Source organism: Eptatretus burgeri, chromosome 8, assembly GCF_056783735.1.
Source record: "Eptatretus burgeri isolate ZD-2024b chromosome 8, Ebu_testis_v1, whole genome shotgun sequence".
Lineage (NCBI taxonomy): Eukaryota > Metazoa > Chordata > Myxini > Myxiniformes > Myxinidae > Eptatretus > Eptatretus burgeri.
Window position 1 is genome coordinate 100,957,372 of NC_140968.1, and position 16,171 is coordinate 100,973,542.

Below are 16,171 nucleotides of genomic sequence, written 5' to 3' on the forward strand. Positions count from 1 at the left end.
GGTAAAAGGTCACGTGACCGTTTTATCAGCTTTTATCGTTCCGTTTTTTTTGGGGGTTCGTTATGAAATGACCAACGAAAAAAATTAATGTGCTATAAATCGGGAATATAAATGTCAAATTATTATCGAATACACGAACAAAAATGCTTTCAAAACCACATGATGTATTTTTTAAACGAAATCCAAAAAGTCGAGTGAGAAAAACGTTACGTCCCTTATACACCGCCATAATTTTCCTCAGACAAAGTCTCATTTGTCGCGCAGAGATTAAATAAAATAAAACAAGCGAAAATAACAGTAGAACAATTATTGACTATAAATTAAGTATAAAACCAGACTCTTGATATTTATTTTTTCTCTTCATCTCTCTCAGTCATCGCATCCCTTCTCCGAGTCGACGAGATGAACCACATTTGGGGGTTTCGCCTCAACCTCACGTCGACGGTACATTTCCTGTCACGGTTTTTTTTACCCTGAGGTGTTTCCGTTTGTACGATCGTTCATTAATTCATTATAATCGTGTTATTCTCACAGAGACTGTCGTGTGTGTTCTCCCCCCCCCCCCCCCAAATCGGCAGAGAGGATATCCATGTGCTGCTGATCTTGCCGCATAAACGAAGCCTGAGAGGATATACCGTCGGCTCGCACGTTGCTTCGAGAAATGGCCGATTGGATGCACTGCAACGTGTGCTTCAAACAGCCCGAAGCCGGTGGCGGGAACTTCATGCTCACCAGCTGCGGCCACATCCTTTGCCACACCTGCGTACAACAGTGTCAGTCACGGAGAGGAGACCGAAACCGAGACCGAGACCGACCTCCACACACATTTACCTCAAACGAGTTAACCTTAATCGAACTTAACCTATCAACTTCCTGAAACAGTTATCACCGTGTCGTGTTGCCACGACCGAGTCTTTAATCCACTTTTCCAGATCGCCCCGTAGATGGCGCCAATCTCACGAACGCACAACACCGAGCATGACGTCTTGTCTTTTAACAGCAAAGCCAATGAAGGGAGCACGTGGTTTGACATGTACACATCGGACGAGACGTGCATTGCATTCCATCAACGTTTTACCCCCCCCCCCCACCCCCGCTTCGTGTTCCAGAGAGTTGGTTCTGCCGAAACATTTTCTTGTGAGAGTCATCTCTCTCCCTGTTCTCAGAGAGTTGCTTGAACGCCGGCGAGTCTGGCAGTTCACTCGAAGAGATTGGCAGGGACTGCAAGCAACCGTCTCTCTTTTCGACGAACTAGTCTCCAATATCTACTAGCCCTGTTATTAACTCAGCAATTCTTCAACAGAAACCTGCTCCCTCTCTTATGCACAGATTCATAATATCTTGTCTTTGTTTTATGCTTCCCTTCGCAGTTCCTCTGAAACAACTTGCCTTCTCCTCCTGGAAGGCAAATCCGACCGATGGCAATCTTGGCGCGTTCCAAAAAGTCCGAAACAAGCGTGTGTCCACTCTCAGGAGAGCCAGAAAACAACGTCTGTCCAACCTCAAGAATGAACTTTCAAACTTGTCTCCCACCTCGAAAACCTCGTGGTGCTTTGTCAAGTCTGTCCCTGGAGTATGCTACCTTTCCATCCCTTCCCTCTCTTCAAATGGCATCACAGCCAACTCTGCTTGTGAAGAAGACCTGAATCCCTTGATTCTAAGTTTGTTCCAAATCTTGAGTCCCAACCCCTCACTCTCAGAACCCACCCATCCCTGACATACCCAACTGCTCCTGGACTCTTTCTTTTGCACCTGAGAAGATGGAGTTTTTGTCAGCACTCCACCTCTGCCACTTGGCTGGATGGTATCACCTCACATCTCTGAAAAACCCTCTCTATCTCTATCTCTATCTCTATATCTATATCTCTCTCTATCTATCTATCTCTCTATCTATCTATCTCTCTCTATCTCTCTCTCTCTCTCTCTCTCTTTCTCTTTCTCTTTCTCTCTTTCTTTCTCTTTCTTTCTCTCTTTCTTTCTCTTTCTCTCTTTCTTTCTCTTTCTTTCTCTTTCTCTCTTTCTTTTTCTCTTTCTTTTTCTTTCTCTCTTTCTTTCTCTTTCTCTCTTTCTTTCTCTTTCTCTCTTTCTTTCTCTTTCTTTCTCTCTTTCTTTCTCTCTTTCTTTCTCTTTCTTTTTCTCTCTTTCTCTCTTTTTCTCTTTCTTTCTCTCTGTTTTTTTTTTCTCTCTCTCTCATATATACATATATATCCTTTTCACGCTATCATTTGCCCTTGGCCATCCTCCATCATTCTGTGAGGAAATGAGCCAACATGACTGCATGACATAACTAGAACAGCACTTGGTAGAGCTCATACCTCCACCAGGCTGAACAGGTTATGTTTTGTATCCCACCGATAGGCCGGATTTTGATCCGGATCTTCACCAAAAGCTAATCAATTCGTCCTTCTCACACAACCAACCTGTCCACCAAGTTTCATCCGCATCTGTCCATAACTTGTTGAGATATTCTACTCTTGTATCTGGATCAGACTTTACAAAATCACAGAATGCTCAAACACTTGGAATATCTCTTTCAATCCTGACAAATCTCACACTCACTATCTCTCTCTGAAAGGACTGTCTGGCCAACTCTCCTATTAACTTACTTGACAATCCTCTTGAGCAAGTTTAGTCATTCATTAACTCCTGGGTCTCACTATCAGCCATGATCTTTCATGGGCAAACTACATTTCAAGGTTGGCCTTCAATACCAGTCGCCAGCTGGGCATCCTTCATCGTACAAAATCCTTCCTTGGCACAACTGAACTTCTACGTATCTGCAAGGGCTTCATCCGCAGCTTGATGGAGTGCTGCTCTCCCCTCTGGGCCGACTCCTCTGTCTCACATCTTACTCAGTGTAGATCGGTGACGATGTTTTTTTTTTTAATTTAATCCATTTTAAATTCAGCCTGCAGCACAAAATGTGACAAAAGTCGAGAGGTGTGAATACTTTCTGAAGGCACTGTATGTGAAGAAGAGCCATCACGGCACTGTTCAGTGGACCTTTCTTGGTGGAAATGGCTTTATCTTCATTGAATAACATGATGTTGAGACGACTTGTGGGTGCAACCTCAGTGGTGTAATAGTTGGAGTGTCCATTCTGAACCTGGGAGGTTAGTGGTTCAAACCCCAACTGAGTCATACCAAAGACCGTAAAAATGGTACACGCTACTTCTTTTCTGGACACTCAGCATTTAAAAAGGATAGACCACATACAAGCAACCAGAGGTTGACGACCATCGCATGGGCTTGATGGGCCTAATGGCCTCCCCCTGTGTTGAAGTTCTTTGTGAGGGATCTCATATTACTGAAAATGTTCTTGGAATGAGATATGTACTCATAATAGTCTGAGATTGGCCAACATTTTTATTATCTTGCAATATACAAGTAGATATAATGACTGGTACAGTCTTTGGAAAATAAATTCTTAACAATAAATAAATAACGTTTTGAGCAATTCTTTGCTTCCTCACCATACTCCAATAATCTCCACTTTTGTTTGACACAGTCCGTTTAGCATCCACTGTAAGTAATTGTGCCCCATATACTTTCGGTTAATAATTTTAGTGGTTTTTGGATCTTGTTGGCTGTAATAAAGGCAACTGATCTCTCATTAAATCATGAAGAGCAAGTTCAAAATGTGCTCCATAGAGAAAGTGACAAAGGGTGGGTTGGGGTCTGGGGGGGGGGGGGAGCGGACTTTTCGTACCGGTGCAATACGATGAGTATGAAGGATGGAGGTGAAACTAAAACTCTGCCATATTGGTGTACCTAATAAATAGATGGCCCCTTGTTTGTACACACAAGCTGGAAATCACTTGAAGCTGTTTTTTATTTTATTTTAAATAATCCTGTATGACATGAAAAACAACATGGCTTGGTCTCATCCATATTCCAATCCTCTGTTTGCAGTCACGGAGAAATGTACTTCTTGTGGGAATTGTAAATCGATGACAATATCTGAAACGGTAAGAGTAAGCGTTTTATTTCTACACGATACCTATTAATCATAAAATAGGTGTTCATGTGATCAAATACATACCCAAACAAATCATGTGTTCCTTTCTACATTTCAGATGAAACCTGAAAATGTCATCTTTTTTCATGATCCAGACGAGACGATAAAGAAGCAAATTAAAGTCATTCTCCAGGTAATTGAAATGATGTTCATTGATAAGGAGTGTGTGTTAGCAGTTAGAGGTTGTGTTGTGGTGTCGATGTTGCGCACTTACCTCCGGGCCATCTCACCAGCTGCGTCAAATCTCGGAAAAGATGTAAACCGTCACCCTGGTGTGTCTCGTGTTCGAGCGTTAGTCGGTGGGTGTTAAAGATCCTTCGTGAAGAGTGCACAAGCTATCGCCGGCATCCTGAACAAATTACAAGTTCCTGCCGACTGCAGGTAGCAAGTGGTATGATCTTGGAGGCTCCTTGCCCCCATGTTACACTGCTTGCCATCTCATTGTGGTTCCTGTCTGGGCAGCAGCTCCTGCACTATAAACAAAGTTACCAGATTGTTTGCATGTTATATGTGAACAACCTTCGTCGGTAACCGACCGACCACTCCGTTTCAGTCTGATCATTCATCAGTCTCAAAAGCGACAATTACATGCATTTGAGGCAGAATATGTGAATGGATTTTCAAAACCAATATATAACTTACAAACACCATAAGAGCCCTCATGAGCTGTTGTCCTGAATCCATTCCTGAATAACAGCCATTTCCTCCGTCATAACAGACATCTCTTTCTGTACGTCAGAGAATCGCTCAGCATTAAATTTATCCTGGGAACCTGAAGACAATGGCTTACCCTTTTTGAGATATACTGAAGGATCTTTAATGTCGACAAGCTAATTGCAGAAAGGGGGGAGGGGCAGCTGCATTTACCAACCCCCACCTGAATGACAGCATGCTTTGAGATGCAGCACCCCGGCTGGCGCTGCATCAGGATGACAGTTCTATTGAGATTCAACCTCAGAGGTGTAAATTAAACCAGACGGTTCTGAATTGAGCATCAGGGATGTTGTTGGGCACTGGCCCATGCAGCACGTGCCCCAAACGTTTCTGGAAACTCGCAATGCCTCTGATGGACACACTAACCGAAGAGCTATGATATTGTCCCGCGAACACCCATCCAATATCTTTCAAGATACCAAACAGAATTATATTATGCACTAATTAACAAAAAGTTTGAAGAGATTATTTTATATATTGAATAATTGAAAGCAAAAATCACATACCATACTGAACAATTCTGTACTGAGCAAGAAAAATATTGGATTGCTGTATATTTTGGTGAACCAAAAACTAGATATTCAATCTTATAAAATGGAAATATTGTGAACAAACAAACAAAAAATTACCCCCGGTTGGGGGTGACAGTCATCTCTGTTTTGACCGTATCATATTGTTACGAATTTGGAATTCGATTGCACACAACATACAGGTTCCTTTAGTCAGCTATGTCGATAAGTGCTTGTCCCCGAGATAGCTCACCTTGCATTGCTTAAATGTTCAGAAATCGATAAGATGCGCTGCGGATCGATTTAATAGTTAGGGAACGAACAATGGAGACATCCCTCCCCCTCTTCTGCGAAGAGCAAGAACCCTGCCATCCCGTGACTCATGATGTCAACAACTCCCTCCCACCCGTGGCTGAGCGGGGGATGGAGCATGAGGGCATGAGTCATGAGTCACGCCGGGAGCGGGGGAAGGATAAGAGAAGTTCTTTTTTTCAGGCAGAGTTGGAGAAGGGAGTTGGAGTAGTAAGTTTTTTTTTTTTTGCTTCGGCAGAGAGTAGTCGCTCAGCAGACCTTCGGGTCCTGCTTGGCTTGGGTTAGGGTTGAGGCCTTCGGAAGCTTTTTGCTTCGGCTGGCTCAGTGAGCTTCGGCTGAGGCCTGGCTCGGGAGGAGGCTTTTTGCTTTGATGGTTCCGTGAGCTTCAGCTTCTGCTTGGCTCGGGAGAGCTTTTTGCTTCAAGCTGCCCTGTTTGGAAGAAAGTTAAGCCGGTCGCTCGGCTCGAGCTGCGAGTGGTGGCTTCTTCTTCTTGATTCGTGGAGCTCTTTGTTCTCCGTTTGGTTCCCGGCTTGGTTCGACTCATCGACCTCTTCGTGGAGATGGTTCCTCGGAGAAGCGACACATCGACGGGAAGGATCAGCGCCTCGTCTCACCAGCACGTGTTGAGAAGCGCGGGAGGATTCGCGGGAGCTCGGGAAGGATCGCGGCTCATGGCGATTGGATCCAGCTCGCTCTCGCTGTCGCTGGAGCCCGGGTCCAAACAACTTGAGGACCACACGAGGTGGAGAAGTTCGAGATAGGTTCTGGGTTTCAGCTCAACTGCCCTCCGAGCTGGAGCCCGTTATTAAAGGCCTCTGCCACCATTTCTTGGGTGTGTGTGTGTGTGCGTACGTGTGTCCGTGGGCCCGTCTCATAAGTAGGAAATTGTTAAGTGCTTTGTGTGCTGTAAATGTTTGCATTGCATTTCGTATAGACGGTCGTAGTTCTTTTGCCGTGCTTTTGTTGCTTGTATAATTGCATACGTGTTCTGCCTTGTTTAATTGCATACGTGCTTTATTATAATAAATGTCCTTATGTGAATGTAAACCTGTTTGCTGCGTTCATTCCTTCATTGAACTGCTCCATCTTGCACTCGGAATATAGTTGGTTTTAAATAGCCGGTAAAGTGATCAGGTCCAACGGGACTGCGCAATAATACCCCGCTCGGTTTTCCCAAAAGGAAGCGAGCTGCTTAAGCGGCTCGTTTCCAAGCGGTCCCGTTGAGGTGCAATCTCTCGGTAACCTACCCGCGCGAATAATTAGGTAAATCGAAGATTTGGCAATCGGACCCTGTAGAGCGGGTAGAGTGTGGACAAGGTTGTGGTGTGGTTACAAACACACCCGTGGCTGGTTTCCGGCGTTGATCCGGAAAGCCGCGACTGGATTGTCCGTTCGGTGGGCGAAGCGACCGCTATTGGTTAGACACGGTCGTTCGCACACTGACGGGCGGAAATTCTACAGCAATAGACGATTTTTCCAACTTTGAAGACATGTGACTCGATAACCAGGACGAATTAAAAAAAAAAAAACCGGCCCGACCAAATTTAGATATTGTTCCATATTATCAGAATCCGAAGGAATTTCGAAGATCGGATCATAAACAGCGGAGGAGATAGATTTTGAAAATGGACGATTTCGCAACTTTGGAGTGACCTTGACGTTGACGTTGACCTTCAATCGGGTCAAAGGTCATACCGTCGTGCATCCGTCATCGACATCTACCCACATACCAAACATCAAGAAAATCGGAAGGAAAAATGGGGATGTACAGACGTACGGACATCGAGACTGGTTTTATTAGGTCATCTCGTTAGAGATGACCTAAAAAGCCACATGACAAAAGATTTATACAGTACTTGTTATTCTTCTTTTTGGTCTCAATTATTCCTACCTAGTGAGATTTGGCTGGGGAATGTTTTTGCCCTCAGTCTGTCACAAACTGGCTCGCTAGGCCCATCATTTGACTGAAGGTGATTTGGGAAGGAATTTGTAATCATGTTCCTGGTGCTTGTGATAACTCACGTCTCCATCCATCCATTGGGACCATACTCTGTACAGAGCGTCGGTGCTGCCGAAGCAGTCTCCTGGACTATTGGGCACAATCCTGGACGGGTCACCACTCTGATGCAGGATACTCAAATGGCTCAATCAGCCTAGCAAACTGGTACTCATTTTGCTGACCTTGGAAGCATGACAGGCTGAGTCAACCCCACCTGGTATTAATTCAATGGATAGGAAGGATTTGAACTCATGACCCTAGGATCCTGAGCCTGCCATCCTAACCATTAAGCCACCACCAGGTATGTCTATCTCCTGTTCACGCAAGATGCCGTGGGATCTACAGCGTCCACCAACTAATGCTGGGAAGCAGAACACCCAGCTTAATGTCCATCTGAGGGATGTTGCACACATGTAGCACACCACTGAGCTTGGGGGAAGTGTTTGCAATTTGTGTTCTTTAATGTTCAAGTATATAAATAAATTGAAATAAAATAAAGATTTTAATGGTTGCAGAAAAAAAAAAACATAGCAGAAGTTTACCACCATTGATGCAGCATCTTTTACACCACCATATCTAACACGTTACATTAGTTCTTCGTGCCTGGTGCTCGTGTCATTAACCATGTCCCTAAAAACAGAGTTTTCTGTTTGGAATGATTTTCACTTTTGTTTGACTGCCAGAGTAAATAATTACCTGAATCCTTTGTGCACGTGCGTAAGATGAGATCTGTACAATTTGCCAAATTCAGAGCCAATATACAGCAAAGCTTCAGGTTCGTTTTATGATTAGTCTTCAAAATATAACATTCAATTCAAATGAAGTTGTTTCTCGATCATAAACTGACGTTTGTAGACAGCGGGTGCGAAATCAGAAAATCAGACAGACAGAGTGAACCAATTACTTATCCCCGCTTTGTGAGAGTGGGCTAATATGATCATGTCGTGGCTACATGTAAAGTTTGACTTTTTTGCATTTGATTTTAATTTAAAACTTAATTTAACATACATGAATATACAGTGGAACAAAATTGCTGTTTTGAAACTTAAACATTAAAATGTATTGTTTGTAATCCATATTTCATACTATCCCACTACAACCAGGTAATGGATTTCCAAAAAAATCACAGAAAGAAACTATTCACTTATTACAGAAAGGTAAGAGTCCATTTATCCTACATAGGCCTCAACTTTGACTTTGAAACAAACTATGCATTTCATGTGAAGCCTACACAAAACATGCGGTTTGGTTTTGTCCGTTTAACATTCCCATCTGAAACCATGACTCACGATACTTGTGGAACTCAGGTTCAAATCCGTGTGTGTGTGTGTGTGTGTGTGTGTGTGTGTGTGTGTGTGTGTGTGTGTGTGTGTGTGTGTGTGTGTGTGTGTGTGTGTGTGTGTGTGTGTGTGTGTGTGTTTTAAAATTTTGTTTTAGTGTTCAAACATGGAAAGAACGTGTCAAGAACTGACAGATAAAGTCCAGCGGTATGAAAGGTATGAGAGTCATGCCAAAAGTCCTCTGCACCTCCCAAACATCTTTCTGATTTCACTGACCCTTATTTTTTGTAACGTACTTTCACCATGCTCACATTAACATGCACATGTTCCACTTGATAACACCTTGGGTATCGTTTGTATGTCAATCATGAAATGTCTCCTTCCTGTTTTTGCAACGATGCAATCAGATGTGTGTGTGTGTGCTCCACTGTGCAACGCTCGATCTTAGGCATTGCGAAGACACTTTTATAATTGGAATATATTCCTGCGGGAATGAAACCAAAACCACACAACTCATTGCCGAGTTACTCGACATGAGCTCTCTTACGACCACATCTTGCAAATTGTTCACATACTCTTACAACACGTTGTATTTTGGATGCACTAAGCTCAAACGTCACTTGCTAAAATGGATAAAGTTGTACTTTTGATTCCATGCCTCTTTGGCAAGGAGGATAATCAGGTCTTGTGCAATGCATCTTTCTTCTAAAACTACATCAGGACCTTCAGATATGATTTTCCAGAGCCAGAGGACCACAGAAATAAATTGGGGAATTTACCAGCCAGTCTTATATGGAGAACGTTAGAATGCAGGACTTTTTAAAATTAAAATATGTTGCAGGTATATTACCACTTTCTTATTTTCTAAAGGCCCGGTCACACCTTGACGTTTTAGCCAACATATGCCGATTTTTGAATTTTTTTTTTCTAAAACGCTGGCACACGTTGAATATGTTATGGGTAAGTTTTGATAACATTGAGAGCACGCTGAAAAACACTGCCATACGTCGTTGTACGTTGGCTTTAAACGTTGTACTTTTTGGTTGTCCTCAATTTTTTTCATGCTTGAATTTCACGACGTATGCCGGCGTATGACTCACACGTTCCGCTACGCTGGCCACAAGTTGTATACACGGTCTGCGATCGTTGACAGACGTCAACACATGCTACTTGTAAGTTAATCATAAGTTGAGACACGCCGAGGTAATGTTTAGCGTACCCGAAACTTATTTCCTACCTATGATTAACGTGTTGTTGGCACGTTACGCGATCGTTGCCACACGTCGACAGACGTTACTTTTAAGTTACTCATAGGCTGAAAGACGTCGGTATAATGGATCGTCCTTGCGTCAGCGTCCACGGCCACGGCCAGGACACTTATTTGCAGCATTCTTCAAACTTTTCTTCGGCATGACGAGGATGTTCACACTTCGATGTCTAGCTTGGCTATGATTCCAATTGTCCATCGGCAGCGTCTATTTAAAATAGTCGAGTTTGAGCGTTTTAACACGTTCAGAAGAAACGTTTCAAATTTCAAAACCCCAGCGTCAAAAAACAAAGGCGAGTGACAGCAATTTAAATCGTTCATTGTAAACAATGAAAATAGCTGAGTGGTACCATTTAAAAGTCGTTGAGTGTAAAAAAAATCCAATTGTTGAGCGCAAGCGTCTACTTTCAATAGCGGAGTTGCAGCCATTTAAATCGTTTAGTTTATCATTTAAATCGTTAAATCGTTAAACGCAAGGACGATCCATCATAACCCACACCCTCCCCCTCACACTCACCTACTACTGCCAACATGAACAAACTACTACTAATACTAATACTAATACTGATACTGATACTGTTACTGCTGACATGGACATCGACTCAAAAAGGACTCGAAAACACTGTTGGGTTCCCCTTTTATGAACACCATTTTTATATACCAATTCCCAAAACCGCTGGGAACACATCTTTATATGGCAGTTGTAAGCTAGAAACACATTAATTTATTTTTTTGTCGACCGGAAGACGTCATTGGAATACGTCTACATACGTCGATGTGTGTTGGGACTACGTAAAGAATTGGTTCAAAGCACGTCAAACTTAAGTTAGAAATAAGTTTCGCGTAAAAAAGACATTACCGCGACGTGTTTCGACTTATGAGTAGTTTATAAGTAGCCTTTGTGGACGTGTGTAAGCGTCCGCATATCGTGTGTACAACTTATCCCCATCGCATGCGGAACATGTGTCATACGCCGAGTACTTCGTAAAATTTTGAACATGTTTAAAATTTCTTGACGTACTCTACTTACTACGACGTATGATAGCGTACTTTAGCGTTCTACTCACGTATACCAAACTTACTCATACCGTATTTGACGTGCCCCAACGTTTTAGACACATTTTTCTTAGGTCGGCATACGCTGGCATGATCGCCAAGGTGTGACCGCGATGTTGACACTTCCATTTCTACGGCAGTTATGATTCGAATCGTTGTGCGTCAGCCTTTTAATAGGCTACGTCACGACATCGTCGGCGATGCGTGCAACGCGCTATGCCTAAGTTAGACTATCGTTGGGCATCGGTTGTGTAGGCCGACAACAGGTTCAGCATTCGTTGGTATAAGTTATCTATAACACAACGAAACGTTCTGTGTCCGTTACCAATGCGTTATACATAAGACCAAGTCGCTATGAATACGTCCGAATCTTTAAAAAAAAAACATCAAAAGTTCAACGTAAGCCAGGGTTTTACATACATTTTAATACGTTTCCATCGCTGGCTAAAACGTCAAGGTGTGACCGGGCCTTAAGACTGGTAGAGGGGGAGGCTGTTACGACCTGTCTAAAGGAGGAAGTCATTTTCAAAATAGTGCTTTGATAAAATCAAGAAATCTGAGACAGTCCATGAAGGAGTTCTGGATATCATTAGCTTATAGTTTGGAAAGCAAGACAGGATCAATTGTATAGGAGATGCTCCGTGAGATGGTTCTGATGTCTTGTTTGAGATTGAGGTCCATCATTCAGTTCTGTTTTTCACATTTTGTTTATTTTTAACAGGCAGCATCATTCACAATATAACGCGTTACAATTGTTCCGTCATAATGAACCCTTTTCTTATTGCTGCATTGATGTGTTGTCAGAGAGATTCTGATGCTGAAAAAGGAGAATGCTGAGCTCAAAAATGCGATTAAGATGGCAAAGGTACACATCGGGTTCTTTCATCACGAGTTGGTGAAAGCTGATGTTTCACTATGTTTTTATCAATATCAACATCATCCTGTGATCCATTTGTCCCAATCCCACCTCGATCCCCAACCTATTTCACAAGCCTAACCACATCTACATGTCCCATTCTTATTTCACTTCCTTGATAATTATAATTCTTACTCCCTGTTCACTTTCTTTTCCATACTTCCTGGTCCTGACAACCCTTCGTCCTGTAATCATGCTTCCCGAATACAAGCCTTCCACATTGATCTTTTCCCCGAGCACGACTTATTCTCAAATTCTTTCTCCTTGTACAATCCCCTCCTTCCACTTTGCTCATCTCGTCCACCCTGGTCAGTTTATTGTCCCCCGCCCCTCCAATAAGGTCAGAGACGGAGAACATTAAAATGAGCTCCGTCCGACAGACCAATCACCCTTCCATGTACTTTTGTGTATGCAATATTTCAAAAATCGTTGAGCATATATTTTTTATATTGCAGACATATATTCCTCATGACATTATCTCAACCTGATTATATCATGGCTGAATTATGTTGCCATGAAACCCATCTTGGCATCTTGGCTTGTGCGTGCAATATTTCAAAAACCGTGCAAGATTTATCTTTCATATTGCACAGATCTATTCCTCATACCACCCAAAAGGCAAGGGACTGAGAGTACCAGCTCCTTGTTTTTCCTCCTTCATCTCTAATCCTATACATGGTGGGCCAAAATGATGTGCAACTTTTTATTTAACGACAATATTTTTTTATTTTAGGTCAATTTTGTTTGTTTTTGTCGAATTAGAAGTTAGAGGAAAAGTTAGAAAGTTTGGTTTATTTGGTCTGACAGTTTGGTCTCACAGGAAAAGTTAGAGTTTGATTTATTATAGTGAAAAAAATGTTTCAACAAGCAACAATGAGCAATGTCGTTGGCAGTTAATGAAATGCTCAATTCAAGTACCGCGCCTCCGGATGACAGCTGCCACACGGACACTAAATTTGCCGATGACTCAGCTGATAACGGGAACTGGTATGCATCCGATTTCCCGTCTGATGTTATTTTTCAACTCCTGCAGTGTGTGCGGGTTGTTTTCGCAGACTTTAGCTTTGAGGGACCCCCCCCCCAAGGGAATGTTTCAACAAGCAACAATGAGCTATACATACACACACTATATGACACACACAGAACAATATACACACACAGAATTCTTGCATTTGGAATCCAGGAATTCGAAAGGTCGTTGTCGGAGGACACAGATCTGGGGAGTATGGAGGCCATGGGTTATCCGTCCGTCGAGAAATGAGTCGATCACCTGGAAAATGTCTCAAAAACTCCAAAGCATCATTAAGTGTATATAGTGGTGAACCGTCTTTCTGGAAGATGACCAAAGTCAAAGTGAGGTCTTGCTTCCTTTTCAGTGCTAGAAGGAATCCTCTCTGCAGCATGTCCATTTATCTATCTCTGTTGACTGTCACTGTTTGTCCAGCTTCATTGTCAAGGGAGAAAGGTCCAATTATACTGCTTTGTCCAATAGCACACCAAACCTTAACGTTCGCTGCAGAAACTGGTTCCAGATGTTCATGCGGTTGGTGTTCTGTCCAAAATAGCATGTTCTGCTTGTTCACATGGCTGCTGAGATGGAATTGGGCCTCATCACCAAGGAAGATGTTGTCTTGAAAAGCATGGTCTTTTTCGATCTGCTGTTGCAATGGTGGCGCAACATTCAAACCTCTTCCTCTTATTTATTTCGGTCTGGTGCTGCAGTAACTATTTTGTGTGGATACGGTTTCAGATCATCACATATGATTCCGCCAACAGTCGTGCAAAATGTTCCCACCAGCTGTGCAAATGGGCATGTCGACTTTTTCGGAGAAGCCAGCAAAGCTTTTGAGACCCCTTTCTGGTGAAACTCCCAAAATCCAGAATCACTTCTCACCTCCACTAATTTGTTCCTCTTTTTTTTCCCCCATGTGTGGAGCCACATTCTCTTCAATCCCATTCTTCCACCTACGTCTTCAAGACAGCTGTTCACCACCATCTCAGATCATCCCCCATCCAAAACTATGATCTTTCCTACTTCCTGAGTTTGCTTTTGCATCCATCTTGTCCACCACATGCATCTTCCCCTACCTTTCATTGTTTGTCCAAGTCTCCCTCTATTTTGTCCTTCAACCCTGCTGTTGGTGCTTTCCCCCTCTCTCGTCTGTTCCTTTTGTTAAGTTATGTCCTGATCGTTTCAGTATTCGAGCTCTTCCACGAGCCTTGACCTTGTATACAAAAAGAAATAAAAAGATTCTCTTGCAGCTTCTATCTTGTCGGCTGTTCTCACTGAAGGTTTTCGACCACTGTGTCCTTTAATTTGGTCTTTCACACTTCCAGTGTCTTTAAACTTTTCAACAATACGTTTGATGGTTATGTATCATGGAATGCTTGCATTTGGATAAACCCCACAAAACTGCCTTTGTGTGAAAACATACGACTTCGTCACCAAAAAAAAAAAAAGTTTCTAAAATGAGCATCCGCTGGGGCACAGAAATCGTGCGACATGGTTCAAACTTCCATGGAAAACAAAATACAAACTTTAAACCTTGTTCTCTAAGTGACCTGAAAATAAAAAGGTTGGGTCATATTAGTAACATAATGACAGCTGTCTGAAAAGTTGCACATCGTTTTTGGACCACCCTGGTATATTTTTTGACGGCTCCCTCTCGGTTTGACATGCAGTCCACGATGAGCAGAACTGCGAAATGGAGGGTGTCGTGGAAAAAGCATACAAATATTGATGAGGCGGCAAAACAATAAAAGTAAATAAATTCAGGACAGAAATGATTCTTCCGAAAAGCACACTTTTACCACAAGGCTATTTTTTTGAAAACATTTGCCACTACTGTGGTCAATTTGATTTTTTTTTAATGTTGTTATTTATTTATTCACTTGCAGGCACCACAATCTCCATTTGGAAACAGGTTAGTGAAATCAGCTTTTTGTTCATGAAATCACACATTTGAGGGCTTGGTCATGGTGAACATTAATTCGGCATTCATCGTGCACTCTACACCTCGTGACTCAACATACTCTCTTGCAACTGTTTTTTCACCCTTTGTGATGAAGACAAACAAGTCAAGGTTCATTTGTTTCATTTGGCATGTAAAGTGACTTTCTTAAGTCTTAACCGAGATAAACAATAACAGCTTTCTCTTCTGTTGGCTTGTTTTGATCAGTAGTACAAAGTGAGCAATTCCATTGGTAAAGCCAGGTCCACACTGAAGCGATGAGTTGTGCAACAAAATCAGACTTTAAAAAAAATCACGCAACATATTTGCGTGCAACTCCTTTGTCCAGCTCAAGTACATCAGAGCAAGTTGTTGTGCAGGTTCTAACATTTAGTAGTGTGTCGATTTAAAAAAAAAAAAAAAATTCTCAAAAAAAAATTTGTTTTGTAAAATTTATAGTCAATATTTTCCGACATCAACCACCTTTTGACTCCAGGAATTTGAAGTCAGGATCATAAGGACCAATCATTGATCGCAAATGTACATGTGATAAAATATATCAAGAAAAATAGCACAGCAGATCACTTAAAACTACACACAGTCTCCACGTCAGCAATTTGTTGTGTACAACTGCTCGCAACTAGCTGCATAGACGTCCACATAAAAGTACTTTGGTTGAGTGGAACAACGTTGCATAACTTCAATCGCTTGGGTGTGGAGCCGCCACGAAACGGCTATGTGGTTTTACATCAAACAGGCCAACTCCTTTAACATCAATATATTTTATTGTTTTAATTGTGCCATACCAAATTGTGGACCCCTGTACATTGGTCTGTTATAATCCAATTTTTAAGACACCAAAATGCTTTACTTATCATGTCCTCTCTGCTTATCAAACCTTCCATTGCCTGATTAGCAGCGCAGCAACAGGATTGAGAAGCAATTTATATTCGCCAGCAGGACAACCGATGATGGGTATGCAAAAATGCAATTTTGTTTTTGATTTATTTTCCCATGTATGTTCAGATGTACAGTCGTATCAAGTTCCTTCATTCAACTAATCATGTTTATGTAAACAGTGTCTCCCAGTGGGCTGGGCCTGACTTCTCCGTATGTACTGAAGAGGAGATATCCATCCAACATGTACGT

The 16,171-nt window shown here is 42.3% G+C and overlaps 1 protein-coding gene across 3 annotated transcripts in view; it reads left to right on the forward strand.

Moving 5' to 3' along the window:
- The first annotated feature begins 245 nt into the window (after window positions 1-245).
- The window catches only part of LOC147022414 (E3 ubiquitin-protein ligase RNF212B-like), a 29,150-nt gene continuing 13,224 nt past the window's right edge, over window positions 246-16,171 (forward strand). The window contains exons 1-10 of one of the 3 annotated variants that reach the window (XM_085893292.1): window positions 246-444; window positions 579-773; window positions 3,913-3,968; window positions 4,077-4,151; window positions 8,656-8,709; window positions 8,990-9,048; window positions 11,960-12,020; window positions 14,970-14,995; window positions 15,942-15,997; window positions 16,102-16,165. In XM_085893292.1, coding sequence (XP_085749418.1) covers window positions 662-773; window positions 3,913-3,968; window positions 4,077-4,151; window positions 8,656-8,709; window positions 8,990-9,048; window positions 11,960-12,020; window positions 14,970-14,995; window positions 15,942-15,997; window positions 16,102-16,165 — 563 coding nt within the window. In that variant the 5' untranslated portion in view covers window positions 246-444; window positions 579-661. Of the gene's footprint in view, window positions 445-578; window positions 774-3,912; window positions 3,969-4,076; window positions 4,152-8,655; window positions 8,710-8,989; window positions 9,049-11,959; window positions 12,021-14,969; window positions 14,996-15,938; window positions 15,998-16,101; window positions 16,166-16,171 lie in introns of all 3 variants that reach the window. The other 2 variants (XM_085893293.1, XM_085893291.1) reach the window with 2 other exon arrangements.